Source organism: Kwoniella shivajii, chromosome 2, assembly GCF_035658355.1.
Source record: "Kwoniella shivajii chromosome 2, complete sequence".
In the NCBI taxonomy this organism is placed as follows: Eukaryota; Fungi; Basidiomycota; class Tremellomycetes; order Tremellales; family Cryptococcaceae; genus Kwoniella; species Kwoniella shivajii.
Genome location: NC_085909.1, coordinates 2,071,971 through 2,086,659, shown reverse-complemented (window position 1 = coordinate 2,086,659; position 14,689 = coordinate 2,071,971). Strand labels below are relative to the sequence as shown.

Below are 14,689 nucleotides of genomic sequence, written 5' to 3'. Positions count from 1 at the left end.
AAGCATTACAAAGTATGACCTTGAGTTGAAGCAGTATCTTAAGATGAAGGGCATAATAAGAGAATTTTAACCCGACCTCACAAGAATATCTCGTGATATGGTGCGTCGAGTTATCGTGTATACATGACCCCAATCCCATATTTGTGATTTTACTTTTATCCTATTCTAACGAGTATTACTACCTCCAAAACCAGTTGCTCTTCTTACTTCCCCCAGATCGCTACTGCCATTACCAGTTCCTCTAGAAGGACCGACACCTCTATTTCTATTCCATAGATCTTCATCCTCATCATCGAATCTTCTATTCATATTTGGATTTGGATCGTATCTATTTCTCATTTCGTTGTAAGGTTCTCTTCGTCTATTTGCGTTGGCAAGGTAAGTACCAATTCCACCTGCTGCCAAGCCTGTCCAGAATCCTGGACCCCAATTTCCACCTCCACCTCCAGTTTGAGCTTGAGCTTGAGCTTGATTTTGGCCATCGGTAGTGGAAGGTGGATTCTTCGTATATGGTGGTGGTGGTGGAGGAGCTGCACCTCCTCCATTAAATCCTGGTCCACCACCACCACCCCCACCACCACCGCCTGGTCCGCCCGGTCCACCGCCACCACCTGAGAAAGGTGAAAAACGAGATAACGGAGGAGGAGTATTACGAGGTGAGAATTTTGATATCAATGATCTTAATATATTATATAACAAAACAAAAAGAATAACGTAAAATAAAGTGTTGAATGCTTTATTGAACAATGAATCTGAACATATCGTCATATGTATATCAGCTGAACTCTGGTACGGTATTTGGTTTCTTGTGCTTCCAATGATATGATAAGAGGATTTGATTTGGTCGATTTGGTTTGATTTGATGAATGATGCTCACCATGTCTAGGAGGTAATGAAGGATCTTCACCGTATTCTAGACCTTTATTTACCTTATGTAGATTATAAGTTAATCCACATGAACCTATTCCGCATTAAATGTCAGAACCCAAACCAGTCAGTTCGCTTCTCATTACTCTATACTAGAGTAAGACAGATATATCAAGAGGAGATATCAGGTCTTATGCTCACCCTGTAATACGTTTGTGTCACCGGATTTTGACCATCCTTCACATGATACGCCCACTTTACCTAATCTCAACGAAGATGGTAGATCTGTATCGCACTATTAATTCAAGAAATCTCAGTTTCAGCTCAACGTCATTCGGAGGGTGCTATGAGTTATTGAGAAAACACTTACCCTCCATTGTACACCACCTAGTCCATCATCTCCCATATTCACACATTGTACTACTTCAGGTTGATATAACTTACACGCTGAACCGATACACTTCAGTTGAGCTAAATCAAACCAAGAAACGTCGAGGAATGCATCAGCTTATTCTACTTTAAATGGAAATAACGTTCGAGACATATCTAGATCTGAGTGAAACCCCACGAAATTACTCACGTATAGGATCAACCCTTCTCGAAGCAGTCAACTGGTTGGAATAAAACGTCAAAGTCTTGATTCCTTTCAAAGGGACTTTCTTCTGTGAAGGCATTTCGTTCTGATCTTGCCTTAGATATATACTTCACTTTTCTTGTTGGGGACACAGACTGATCGGGTTACACACCCTTGCAATAGCTACAAAGTGTCAAAATGTATCTGGTAAATTGGAAGAAGTATAGAACAAAGTATGTGATTCACGACGTGGAATGTCTTTAATGGAATTTGCCACCCAAACGAAAAGTGGACTACCTCCACGTAAATCGAATTTCCCAAAAAATGAGACATCAACTATGTGTTAATTTCAACTCATCGTCATATTCCGACCTCTCGTGTAGACCTCGAAGTCAGCACCCAACGATGTATCTCAATATCAAATGCTCATCATCGTGCTGAACAGATAAATTCCCTGTTGAAATGGTTTCTTTCATGAATTAACTATCTAATCTATATATTCAACATAACAATTACTTTAAAAAATCGTATAAATTGCAAATGAATGAGCAAAGTGGGTATCTATCTAATCCGTTTACGGGTATATATACATGACGTTGAAGCCATTTGTAAGTTTCCTTCTATCTATAACTCCCGATGATTCGTTATTCCTCCTTTGAAGTTAGTGCAAGTTGGTGATTCAAAGAACGTTTTCTTTAGGGAAAACCAATTTAGGACCGATTTGACCACAACACATTTGACCCAATTTGTGTCCGACTTCGATACTTTCATTCAAAGATTTACCTTGAGCTAAAGCACCCAAGAATCCACCTGCGAACATATCTCCTGCACCGTTGGTATCTACGATTTTGTCACCGGCGAGTTTTGGTACGGGGTAGGTCTTGGGGTTTTCATCTTCAGGGGCCAAATTTCCGGATGATCCAGAAGCGGCTGATGAAGCCACCAAAGTGGAATCAGCACCTTGAGTGATGACTACCAATCTAGGTCGAGATGCGTTCGATTTGGTCATTGCTGCTAAGGTGGAAGCTACTTGAGCGAGGGAAGCGTCCTAGTTATGTGAAGAGATTATCAGCAATCATGCGCATTAAAACGGAAGACGATTCGTATTGATAGTAGGTGTGGGAAACGTAAGGGAGAGAAGTATTGGACGAATGATAACTCACGCCCATACCGGCGGCCTCCTTGTAAGCACCAGCTTCACTCTCATTTCCAATCAGAATATCTACGTGAGGAAGTAATTCTTCAAGTTGAACTTTGAAGAATTGGGGGATGAATGGAGCTGAGAGGTTCAAGACAACAGTCTTACCTCTTGAAGAAGCTTGTTTAGCTACTTCAAGAGCTGATTCGATACCGTGAGTGAGGAAGAAACCTTCGATATAAAAGTATTTGGCACCGTTGAGGAGTTCGGCGATTTCAGGAGTAGCGAGATGAGAAGGGTTGAACATCTCTGCTGCTCTAAGAGTAGTACAGAGAGATCTGTCGTGGTTGGATAAGATGACTGCACAAGCTCCAGTTCTAGCAGGTGAAGTCTGAGTTTGATATGCTGATTGAACACCTTCAGCTTCATTGGCTGATAATAAAGTTTGTTTGAGATCATCTTCTCCAACTGATCCAATGTATGCTACTGATCCGGCGGGGAGAACGTACTGAATAGAAGATGTCAGCTTCGTCGTCCTGAAAGAGCCGGGGTGAAAGAGCCGGGGTGAAAAAGCTCACAGCAGCAGCTCGGGCAGCATTTTGAGCAGCACCACCGGCAACATAAGTTACTTTAGCATTGGCGACGATGTCATCGTAACTAGATTGTATGGGATCATGCTCAGCTCATTGTGCTACCATCATAGGATATTTCATCAGCTGAATCACTCACATTGCCATATGCTTCTCTTCGGCGAGGATAGCATCGTTGGACTTGAGACCGTATTTCTCAAGGTATTTGGGTCCTTCCTCTGGGCTGACTTGGATGTCAAGCTATGTTATGTGAGTAGGACGCGGTCAGTGCGTGTTCCATGCGAAAATAAACTCTAGAGAAGATAATCGCTTACGAGGGGGTTACCTAAGGAAACGATGATAGGAGCCATTTTGATTTTACTTTTATATGTATAGATATATGTGTCAGTTTTTAGGTTGAAGGAGAGAGAGAAATCGTGAATCGATCAACTGGTTTTGCTACTTTTCTCTTTTATCGTTATCAGTCACAGTGGTGGTTGATATGAATTATTTTGACTCATGAGTTGATTCCATTTTATCCCAAATATCACCCCCTCCACATTCCATGACCACTTTTCAGTTGTTCATGCTTATTCCATTCTCTTTCTTCTTCTGACACACAAGGCCATAGACCGTAGAATCACCAGGGCTATGCTGCTTTACTTTGTCCGACATGGACAGACTGAAGAGTGAGTAATGACAGCTCGATGAGACAGCTCAACGTCACAGAGCTTATAATGGCTAGGATCTCTATAGCAACGTACAAGGTATCATCCAAGGACACAAAGATACACCCCTCAACGCGCATGGTCGTAAAGAGTCAGAGCGTTTAGCTAAAAGACTGAAGGATCTTGACTTGCATGAAGCTTGGGCTTCTCCACTATCAAGGGCGAAAGAGGTGAGCTGAAGATTCACGTTTCTGAATTCTAGTACGCATGCGATGTCAGCTCACGGAGAACTTCCCTGTTCCCATTCACAATAGACTGCCGAAATCGTGCTTCGAAATCATCCAGGCACAGAATTGAAGTTACACGATGGAATTAAGGAACGTGGACTGGGGAGTATGGAAGGACGTCGGAGAGCTAGAGGTGAACATGCACCTGCCGACGCAGAGAGTACTCATGAGTGAGCTCAAATTCTCCGCCTTCTTCACTCCAAAGCTCTGGGCCGTCACACTGACTCGAATTGCGACGAACAGATTACTGCGTCGAGTAACAGAATGGTTCGATTTGTTCCTTTCATCACATATACCACCTTCACCACTCCCTTCCTCGCCGTCAATATTCACATATCTCGACAAACACCGTCATCTGACTAAGGATGACGAGAAAATCATAATGATAGTCTCTCACGGAGCATGGTTAAGTTGTCTTCAACAACTCATCACCCATATACTCAAATTCAAAATTTCAAATAAAGTCAATTTACATCAACCTTGTTACAATACAAGTGTGATGACTGTGAGAGTAGAATATAATCATGATAAACATAAGTGGAATGGGAAAGTTGAAAGTTGGGGTGATATCGCTCATCTAAGAGATATGGTGAATGAGGAGGTTAAGGAAGTTGCGGATGATGTGCGATAATAGAATATAGAATGTGCTGCCATAAGGACTTGAGGAAATGGGAATTCATCATCTCAACGGATCACAAATATTGTTGTAAATGAAGTGACAGGTTGCCAGATCGTGTGCAGATGTACCACGCGGACTATTTTCAGTTGTCATCGATACCCATATTTCTGTGCCAAATACCTGAAACTACAGCTACACTGACAAGAAATGTCATGGATCGAGGACTTGATCATTAGAGAGAAGACTTTTTGGGCACGATTCGATTATTGAGTAGGAAGTTAAGAAGTCGAGAAGTTGTACTGCGGCTGAATTAGTGACTACTTCTTATTGGGTCCTTGGTCAGGTCTCTTTTTTTCGAATACCTTCACATATCGAATCTTTGTAGGGATTTGAGTAGTAAATTTCCAACAGAGAGCTTCCTTCCAAAGGTTTTTAAGGTGGAGAAAGAATACATGTGCTCAACTCGGTATTCTGATTGGCGGACCGCGTTCTGCAAATACCTTCTAGCGTGATTGTTCTGGTAACTAAACAGACCGCTTTTAAAGGATTGCTCAAGAGTTATGTAATGGAAGGGATCAAAGGTTCTGGGATATATCCCTTCTGATAATACCAATGTAACTGAAATTCCATCGTCTACTGAAAGTACTGACATCGGATCGGAATCAGTCAAAGAGATCATTGGCCATGGTGATTCCACTACTGAGGATGATTTGAACAAAATGATTCAGGACCTCACTTTGCCAAACGGTAACTTTAGTGATCATAGTATAATCAAAGTTCCGTACCAGATCCTAGACCGTTTCGATTTTCTGCAAAAGATTGAGGGTACTCAAGGTATAGTTGAGTAGAGTGAATATTGAGGCCTAGGATACTGTTTGAATCATGGTGTTTGATTAGAAACCGAATTCATCCTGAGATCTGTAAAGGTAAAATATGAGATCCCCTCTATTCGCTTTTCCTGCCATGCATACCGTTGCGGGCATGTTAGTGCTTATACAGTATCGTGCCCAAGCATCAAGTAAACATGCAGCGAATGTGGCTCAAATTGAATTGAATCAGGACATCCTCCAGATGACTAAGATCATACATCGATCTAGGAAATCGTTTTCCACTTCTCGGCTGCCACTTCCTCTCGATCCAACACGAATTTACCATCTCCTTCGACCTCGTGCCCTATAGCTTCTGTGCCTTCATGATATCCGTCATATTCGTCAACAACAGGTCTCTGAACCCATTCCATTTGCACTTTGCCGCCGGTCACTTGAATTGCTCTAGCAAGCTTGATCACTAAACCAGGTGAGAATGTCATAAGATCAAGCTCCAATTCCTATTTCCTACTGCATCAGCACTTCTGCATATCCGATGACGAGTCATGGTCACTTACCTTACAGGTCAATCTATCATCCTGTTTGATGTTCTGGTATGTTTCTAATGAAAGTGCGGGCAAGGTGTCGAAATCTCTGTCCAATCTCTTCCAAATATGTTCGTCTTTAATACCTTGGTTCAGCGATACTTCTTCAGTTATGCATTCGGCCCCCTCTCCCTCATTAGATTTTGCATCGATCTCCATATCTTCCGCCGGTAGTTTGCCTCGTTGTTTCCTTCTTGGTGAAACGGGTGCTCTTGGAAATTCAACTGACGTAATGAAAATATTCGAGGGTATATCCTGTATCTGAGAAGGTGGTATCATGCGATCTTTCCTTGGTGTACTTGTTGATGGACCTTCCAGTTCGTAAGGTAAGAAAGAGGTATCTTCAAAAGGCAGAGGCACATCTTTACCCGTGACTATAGCCTCAAAGGACGCTTGAGTTGGTCCTTCGAGCTGTTCCGGAAGTACCGCTGAAGACTGATTATGGTCGCGGTCGAAGAGTGTCTTGGTACCTCTTTTCTCTTTCATATCTTTCAGGAATCCTTTTTTCTTATTCCTATTTGACATACTTCCAGGTACAGGTATTTGTTGATCTCCCACGACGGCGATATTTGTCGTGGAGGTAACAGCTTCAACTACACTTTCGCTTGTTCTTCCATTTTCTCTTCCTGGATTACCAACGTTCACCGATGACTTGGTCTGGGATTGTTGAGCAGCGAGCTTTTTATACTGTAGAGCCATTCGACGTCTGGCATTACGGTTCTTAGTGACTGATTTACCTTGGCCTGGAGGTACATGAGCTTTACTCGATTGACTAACCAGATCGAATGTCAGTGTGTTTATGGCAAGGCAGGCACAGAACAAGCTGTTCAATGATGGATGACTTACGTGGGCTTGGATAGGACTGGATAAGGATTACTTGATTGCACAATTGGTGCAGAGTTCAAAGACGAAGATGCGTCGCTTGAGCTTGAGCTTAAAGATGAAGAGGAGGAGGTTAGTGAAGAATCGGAAGCGCGGGACGATGATGACGAGGAAGAGGCTGCACTACTGGATGACAAGTTTGATGATGAGGACGACAACGATGATGTCACAGTCAATGATCTTGCTCGTTTGCCATTTGAAATCTCATGACTGATCAGAGGTAAAATCAGGTTCTTAGGCTTGCAAGGTTCCGCAACCTGCTTCTTCTGGCTTGACTTCCCGACATTTTTGACAACATCTTTAGACAAACGTTGCCTTTTGCTAATCTTCGGATCCGCATCCTTCTCCTTGGTACTTGACTTTCTCTTCTTATTACTTGTTTTTTTATTGGTGAGTTGGACTTTGGAACCACCAGGTGCAAGTCGAACACTATCTCCCATTCAGAGTTGGCTTGATTTTCTCAGATATAGCTAATGAGATAGGGATACTTACGTTACTATATCACCACCTTCAATCACTCCCACTTCACTTCCAGCCAAAAGTTCAAATCCATCTATCTCCAGAACCAGTTCTTTAGCTTTGGAAGCATGTTGAGAGACCAGACTTAATGATTGGAGTATATGTTTCTTCAAATCATGAATTGTCTTCACTGTTTCTGCTATTGGTAGGATTATTTTCGTGTTTTGGAAAGGTGGTAAAAGAGTGAGTTTTACTCTCATCCTCGATCAATGTAAATGAATGGCTGCGAGATCGGCGTCTGAGGTAGGCTTCAGCTCGTTTTGCAGAACTATTCGGGGGACAAGACTTCTTCTTGATGTAAATGGCAGAGTTGGAAGTGGAGGAATCATGAAACAGGAACTGGGAACAATTTTGAACAAGAGAAGGTGGAATCGCTCGAGTGGTGGCAATCGCCGCATTCTGGGAGATGAAGATGAAATGATTGATTTGATGAAGAGCATCCGTGAAGAACAATGAAACGTTGAACATCAGTTTCATTCTCCCTTCACGTCATACAGGATCATGCCAATACACAGAACATTCCACCACCTATTCAGTTGATCATCAGGGGGCAGTTCCTAGGTGTTTGAGACTAGTATATCCGATACACCCGTTTTTCGTGGTACTTTGTCGTCATTGCTATGACACAAAAAGAACCTTACATCACGTCTCATACATAATAGAATGGTAATGTTTGGATCCTGATCATTCCCCTTTACTTACCCCGTAGAAACACATTGAGCTGATCAACCTGATACCTCCAACAAACAATTTCCACGTGTCATGTCACTTGCTATTCAGATATCTGCGTCTCATCTGAATCGAAGGCGCATCCAGGGGTGTATAGATGATCGGAGATTATATGATGTTTGTTTCTTTTCTCGAATATCGAGTGAAGGGTGAAGTCGACCTTGATGGTGTCGCATGAGTGGATGATGAAGTGAAGGGTGGTATGAAGGTATAAGAAGATGTAGGTGAAATGGACGAAAATGAGGAATCGTCCTCCAGACACAAACGCTTCCAAGCACGGTAATACCACAGAAACCAAATATCAACAATCAAACAAAATAAAACCTCAAATATGTCCATTCACCCATTCTTCGTAGATCAAACCCCATACCTTCCGGTAGCATCCTCTTCCAAAACTACTATATATCCACTATCTTCCATATACACTCTTCCAAACTCATCAGCCACACATAGTCGGACAAATTCGTCTGCTTCCATAAACACGCTTGCGTCGGAAACATCAATTACATCAAATGCATTTTCTCGGTCAACACCTATTGACACGAACTGTTTAAGATGGATGCAAAATGAGTTGGACTCGGATCACATCTTTGGTTCAGTTGCAGATAGGGGCAAAAGCTTGAGCATAGAAGAAAGAGAAGTAAGAAGAAGAGCTATGGAATCACAAAATACCGAACTGGCGGGGGAAGAAACCGAAGAATCTAACTTCAAAGCGATCAAAGCGGAGAGAAGGAAAGGAAAAGTTGGAAAGTGGTTTCATTAGATAAAATCACACACAATTAATAGACTATTGACATATTGTATAACTTTCTTTGTTCATGATCACAGCAAAGTAGCTGTTCAGTAATGTAGCTGTTCAGTAATGTAGATATGCACTTCAACAACAATGAGATATCATCTACACATACAGTATCGTCCAGCAACATGACATCTCTGAATCTGGTACGCGCAAATGCTTCGGTTAGGAATCGGCCGAAAGTCCCAAGCCTAGGCACCATTGCGAACCGCCGGGAGCCGGGACTCTGGCAAAAAAGTTTTTCATTTAATTTTAGATAATTATGTTATTCTTTACCTCTGATCCTATTCGTTGACTCGATTCGGGACGACGTTGTTAGTCATTGGGAGGCATCTTATTAACACAAGCGCCCCCTCCACCATGTTATGTCCACTGACTCAATTGATAATGTCGCTTCGGCCGGGCCGATGTTCCCAATATTAACAATTTCTTCAAAGTTAAAAAAAGTTGATGAACATGTAATTTGCTGCACCTCACTTTTTTACTAATCTGTTCCGTTTTGGCGCGTAGATATATATACACATTGAAAAGGCTAGAACAAAAGCTTTCGATAAGAAAGTAGAGTCAGAGAGAAGCCCAACATGACAGGTTTCACAGCTCAAGAAAAGCTGCAAAATGCTCAAGCTATATCGCAAGAAGGAGACAGTAGAACACCATCAACTATACCCGATCACAAACAATCTCTAGCTGAGGAAATCGCTGCCATGTCTCCTGAAGAATTCGATCTAGCAGAGAAGAAACTGATAAAAAAGATTGATAGAAATCTTGTGCCATGGATGACGTGAGTAATAGATTGCCCTCTAATATCGAAATATCACATTCGACCATGAAAGAAATTTTGGAAGCCGGTTCAGAGACGTTTAAAAGAAAAGGAGACAACGACTGACTCGGTGTATATTGGTAGACTACTTTTCACAATGTCCTTCTTGGATCGAATAAATATCGGTACTGCCAAGCTCGCAGGTCTGACTACCGACCTCAAACTCACTTCTTTACAATACAATACTGCTTCTATGAGTGAGTGGCCTTTGATTCCGCTGGGAAGATGAGCTGATCATGTCTCTTCCTTGAATAGTTTTCTTCGTCAGGTATGTTGGGTAGAATTATAGGTTCCGGAAATCACTATGACTGATTTCGATCACGTAGTTATGTTGCCGCTGAAGTACCATCGAATCTTGTTCTCAAGAAATTCCGACCATCAAGATGGATCCCTCTGATCATGATTATATGGTCCATCTTCCAAACTACCAGTGAGTCCACACGAATCCCACAAATCTTGGTATCCGAAATAGTTCGGCTAATATTGTCTTCTTGCGTCTTCAGTGGGTCTTGTTACTAATTACCACCAATTATTGGCGTTGCGATTTTGCCTTGGTCTCGCAGAAAGTGGTACGTTTCCCCGTCTTCATCTGCACTTCGAAGAGAAAAATAAACAGAAGATAGCTAAGATAGCATAATACAGGCCTTTTCCCCGGTATCTCATTCTTCCTCACTGGATGGTACAAGCGTAAAGAAGCTTCCAAGAGAATTTCCTTATTCTTCGCAGGTGCTGTTTTAGCAGGTGCATTCGGTGGTATTCTCGGATGTGAGTTACTTTATATCTTATTTTGTGATCATATCCACCACGTGCTAATATTGGTCGGTATAGATGCTTTGAGTCGAATGAATGGAGTTGGTGGTAAAGCCGGTTGGTCATGGATTGTGAGTGTATTATTTCCATTTCATCTGTAATGAAGCAATTCGGGCTAATACGTTTTGTCTTTTAGTTCATTATTGAGGGACTTTTGTCTTTCGTCGTTGGTATCGCTTCAATATTCATGGTTCACGATTGGCCCGATCAAGCCAAATTCCTCACACCGCTTGAGAAGGAGATGGTCATCTTAAGATTGAAGGATGATACTGGTATCATGCAAGAAGGTACTTTCAGCTGGAAGATGGTAAGGAGCGCTTTGAAAGACTGGAAGGTGAGTTTTTCGCGTTCCCCAGCAGGAAAATCCCGAAAAGTTGTAAAAATGACAAAACTGACAAAATCAATATGTAGACTTTATGCTTCATGTTGATGTACATCGGTTGTGCCGAACCTATTTACAGGTGAGTCTGATTCATTTGCATCTGTGAGGGGTTATTAGCTAATACAGTACCTGTTTAGTCAATCGTATGTCTCTCCTCCTGACGTCGTAATCGGCTCTCTACCTTTACTAACCGTCATTGCAGGCTCTTCTCACCTACCATCATTGCTGCTCTCGGTCGATTCACCACTCCTCAATCTCTCCTTTTGAGTACACCACGTAAGTGATCCAGACTTTTCCCTTCATTAGTCACATATCTGACGTATATGATAGCCTACGTTCTCGCTTTCATCACTACTATGACCACGGCCTATCTTTCCGATAGATCAGGAAAGAGAGGTATCTTCCTCATGTTCTGGTCTGCTATGGCCGCTATTGGATATTTGCTATTTTTGGTTATCCCTAAAAGATACCCTGTGAGTGTGCTCGGCACTCGATCAGTCCCAGTGCATGCAGCTGACCACGAAGGATAACAGGGAGCACTTTATTTCGCGGTATTTTTGACTACTTGTTCTATCGCTCCTTGTATCGCTACCACCATCGTTTGGTCAGGTAACACGTTCGGTAATCATTGTGAGTCTAAGTTTTATCGGTGTAAACAAGAAGGATCAAAAGCTGAGATGTCGATTTCGCCTTGTCAGATAAAAAGGCAACTTCGATGGGTTTCATCTTCTCTCTAGGTAATTCAGGAGGTATCATCTCATCTCAAGTATATCGAACAAAAGATTCACCTCGTTTCCTTGTTGGTCAAGGAGTTACATTTGGATTTTCAGTCATATGTTTCATTGCATCTGTAGTGATGTATTTCGGACTTCAGAGGGAGAACAGACGTAGAGAAAAGACGTATGGACCTGCTCCTGGGCCTGGAGAAAGTAACGAGTGGCTTTCTGAAGAAGGAAAGAAAAGATGGGGCTTGGAAGGAATGTCAAGGGAACAAATTGTCGAATTGGGTGACGCTCATCCTGCTCACAGGTTTATCTTATAGATGACAAAGGTCAAGACACATGCAGGGGTTTCGCAAGTATAGATATATATATATAATAAAACTTAGATTAGCACAGAACCGGTTTATGTAATATATGCATGCACCGGAGCTGCGGTTCCAATGTTTCAGTACTACGAGATAAGCAAAGGCATCATCAGGACATGTGATAGCTTCGTATGTCACACATGGTATACAGGTCATATTCGATTCGTTCTGGTAAACTTGAGTCATGCATGTGAATTCCCCATATCCCATATTGAATACTTACTCACGAAATCTTCCCCATGATCCTCCTGTACGTTCACTTATCCCACTAGGATTGCAGGAAGGTCCTGAAGCGTAAAGTGACTTCCATTGCTACTCATGATAGTGAACTAATTACTCAAATGTGACAAGGAATATCGCAGTCTGTGATATTGGACAAGCTGATGTATTTGTGCCAGCTTGTGAATAGATGCCTTAATCTACCATTACTAGAGGTAGACGTGAGGAGGTAGACGTGGGATTGGTCACTCAATGTCCTTAATCTGCATAAGCAGCTATTCGAAGTGAACTGATTGAAGGGTACGATATTCAATCCGTGGAATCCGGATTGGACCTGCTTATCATACTAACCCAAATACGAATATGCCGTTCCATTACACTTAAATGAAACCAATGTGTTTCCACTTCAAGGGGCTCTAAGCCAAGTGGATTCGTAGGTGTGGCGGCTTGCGAACCATGATGTGCAGAGTCGAATGGCGCTCGTCCCTATAGAAGGCACAAGGAGTTGGTGGTCTACCAATTATCAAAAGTACATACTAGTAAATATAGAAGAGCACGGTACTCATGTACATCATATTTGTATGGAGCGATGCTATTCTGCTATTAACCAACCAGCTGACACGTTCATATAAATCATCGCTATTAAAAATACTATAATGTGTATGAAGTTCTCACGATATTAGGTTCTCTACCCATAACGATTCTCTTTATCTCGCAATTGACTTACATGAAACGAAAAAGGATTTACCCCTGCTAGCCTACAAATCGCGGCCACCTTCTGAAGCGGAATAGAAACTTGGTGTATCTGATTCGATGGGATCATTCCTTCCAACTACGTTTGTGAACCCATCGACTAATTTCTTGAAGTAGTGGGAGATATCATTCATGAATGGCGCAAATTGACGAGATTCAATAAGGCCTTTTTCTAATTCATCACGGATTTGACTTGCTTGTTCGACAGTTGTTCTCGATCGACGATCCGAGTGATCATCATCTTCGGCAGACTGTCGCAACTCCGTGCAGAATCTTGAATCTGAAGAAGTGTTATCTCTTGTCGTCCCTGAATTGCGTGTGGGCATCTCAGGTCCTGTTACAGGACAGGCGAAGGTTGAAGGGCTTGAGTCTTCATGTACCGCCTTAGTGTCACCTCGTTCACCGGTATGAAGTTCTTTTGCTGTAGAGGCAGGGATGGGTGTAGATCGAGTTATGAAATTGGGCGAGTTGACGTGGAAATGGACTGACGAGTGAGAGCGAGACATAGGTCTAGTCAGTGTTCCTGGAAGAGATGGTCGAGTTTCGATATTCTCATTATTGGACCACGGATCGGTGGGATCGAGTCCGGGAGAAACTTCTCTCGAGTCGAAAAACCAATCCATATTAGGGGGGTGCGACATATCAGGAGTCTGAGCACCGGGGTATGATTGGACAGGGGTAAATAGATTGCTGGAGCTCATCCATCTTCTTGGGCTGTTATTACAAGTACGAATGGGGTCACCTAATTGTTTGACGGCAAATGTCAGTCTGTAGTCTGAGTTATCGTACGATCTCTCCTCCTACCAGTGAAAGGCTGGTGTCAAGAATGACTCACTGGGACTGGTGTGCTCGAAATGGAAATACCTGGGGGTAATTGATCGCGGAGGTGAGATATAATTCGACCAGTGCACGGGGCTATGAGACACCTGATGTTCATGGTCTCCAACAGGCGAGGGCGGTGTACTGTCCAATGACTTCAGGTATAATAAATTTGCTTCGGCCATGTTGCTTGCAAGTTGCTTGGCCATGAGAAAGATGAATGAGTACGGCGATGAATGAGAACTGTATCAATTTTTATAGGCGAATGACCAATTGAGTTAATCAGTACTCGATTTCGGAGTCTTCTGATAACGACAAGGGAGAGTATCTAGTGGAGCTGATAGAGAAAGGTGATTTACTCCCGACGTGCTTCATTTTGGGTCCACGTCAAAGTCAAGGTCAAAGGAAGGATGGGGACTCGTTGGACTCGTTGGACTCGTAGAAGAGCATTTGACATAGTACTATAATTCACGCAGCAGGTCCTTGCCTAATCCTCCCAGTGCTACTGTGACAGTCTCTCCTCGGCATACAATTTCCGGCGTGTTCTGCTTGGAGCTAATGTCGTCACCAATGCTCGGTCACTGCTGCCGACTGTTCGAAGGGGATAGCAATACTATACCTCGAGCAAGAATTATCTTCACAGCAAGCCGTTCGCAAAATGCAATCCCATGACAAATGGTACATCAGAATTGCATGAAACAGCCGTCGAACAGCCTCGAGAGACTCCTTAAACAATGAAA

At 42.6% G+C, this 14,689-nt stretch overlaps 7 protein-coding genes across 7 annotated transcripts; 3 read left to right on the top strand and 4 right to left on the bottom strand.

The window, feature by feature from the left end:
• Positions 1 to 165: 165 nt before the first annotated feature.
• IL334_002130 (uncharacterized protein) lies at positions 166 to 1,541 on the bottom strand (the record flags this gene model as incomplete). Its single annotated transcript, XM_062933876.1, has 5 exons — positions 166 to 752; positions 878 to 961; positions 1,069 to 1,162; positions 1,238 to 1,338; positions 1,448 to 1,541. The coding sequence occupies 5 exons, from the start codon at positions 1,539 to 1,541 to the stop codon at positions 166 to 168; spliced, it is 960 nt and encodes a 319-aa protein (XP_062789927.1).
• Positions 1,542 to 2,120: 579 nt separating this feature from the next.
• On the bottom strand, positions 2,121 to 3,519 carry IL334_002129 (uncharacterized protein; the record flags this gene model as incomplete). Its single annotated transcript, XM_062933875.1, has 5 exons — positions 2,121 to 2,489; positions 2,605 to 3,087; positions 3,158 to 3,236; positions 3,309 to 3,409; positions 3,484 to 3,519. The coding sequence occupies 5 exons, from the start codon at positions 3,517 to 3,519 to the stop codon at positions 2,121 to 2,123; spliced, it is 1,068 nt and encodes a 355-aa protein (XP_062789926.1).
• Positions 3,520 to 3,799: 280 nt separating this feature from the next.
• IL334_002128 (uncharacterized protein) lies at positions 3,800 to 4,734 on the top strand (the record flags this gene model as incomplete). The annotated part of the gene is made up of 4 exons (XM_062933874.1): positions 3,800 to 3,837; positions 3,905 to 4,046; positions 4,131 to 4,273; positions 4,347 to 4,734. 4 exons carry the CDS (start codon positions 3,800 to 3,802, stop codon positions 4,732 to 4,734), a joined length of 711 nt encoding a protein of 236 aa, XP_062789925.1.
• Positions 4,735 to 5,815: 1,081 nt separating this feature from the next.
• Positions 5,816 to 7,734, bottom strand: IL334_002127 (uncharacterized protein; the record flags this gene model as incomplete). Its single annotated transcript, XM_062933873.1, has 4 exons — positions 5,816 to 6,049; positions 6,107 to 6,905; positions 6,980 to 7,444; positions 7,508 to 7,734. 4 exons carry the CDS (start codon positions 7,732 to 7,734, stop codon positions 5,816 to 5,818), a joined length of 1,725 nt encoding a protein of 574 aa, XP_062789924.1.
• Positions 7,735 to 8,594: 860 nt separating this feature from the next.
• Positions 8,595 to 9,026, top strand: IL334_002126 (uncharacterized protein; the record flags this gene model as incomplete). Its single annotated transcript, XM_062933872.1, has 1 exon — positions 8,595 to 9,026. The coding sequence occupies one exon, from the start codon at positions 8,595 to 8,597 to the stop codon at positions 9,024 to 9,026; it is 432 nt and encodes a 143-aa protein (XP_062789923.1).
• A 614-nt stretch (positions 9,027 to 9,640) lies between these two features.
• On the top strand, positions 9,641 to 12,113 carry IL334_002125 (uncharacterized protein; the record flags this gene model as incomplete). The annotated part of the gene is made up of 13 exons (XM_062933871.1): positions 9,641 to 9,840; positions 9,964 to 10,076; positions 10,135 to 10,147; positions 10,206 to 10,309; positions 10,383 to 10,448; positions 10,522 to 10,644; positions 10,708 to 10,760; positions 10,826 to 11,023; positions 11,101 to 11,150; positions 11,274 to 11,347; positions 11,402 to 11,544; positions 11,605 to 11,701; positions 11,770 to 12,113. 13 exons carry the CDS (start codon positions 9,641 to 9,643, stop codon positions 12,111 to 12,113), a joined length of 1,578 nt encoding a protein of 525 aa, XP_062789922.1.
• Positions 12,114 to 13,135: 1,022 nt separating this feature from the next.
• On the bottom strand, positions 13,136 to 14,134 carry IL334_002124 (uncharacterized protein; the record flags this gene model as incomplete). The annotated part of the gene is made up of 2 exons (XM_062933870.1): positions 13,136 to 13,872; positions 13,966 to 14,134. 2 exons carry the CDS (start codon positions 14,132 to 14,134, stop codon positions 13,136 to 13,138), a joined length of 906 nt encoding a protein of 301 aa, XP_062789921.1.
• Between the last annotated feature and the right edge of the window lie 555 nt (positions 14,135 to 14,689).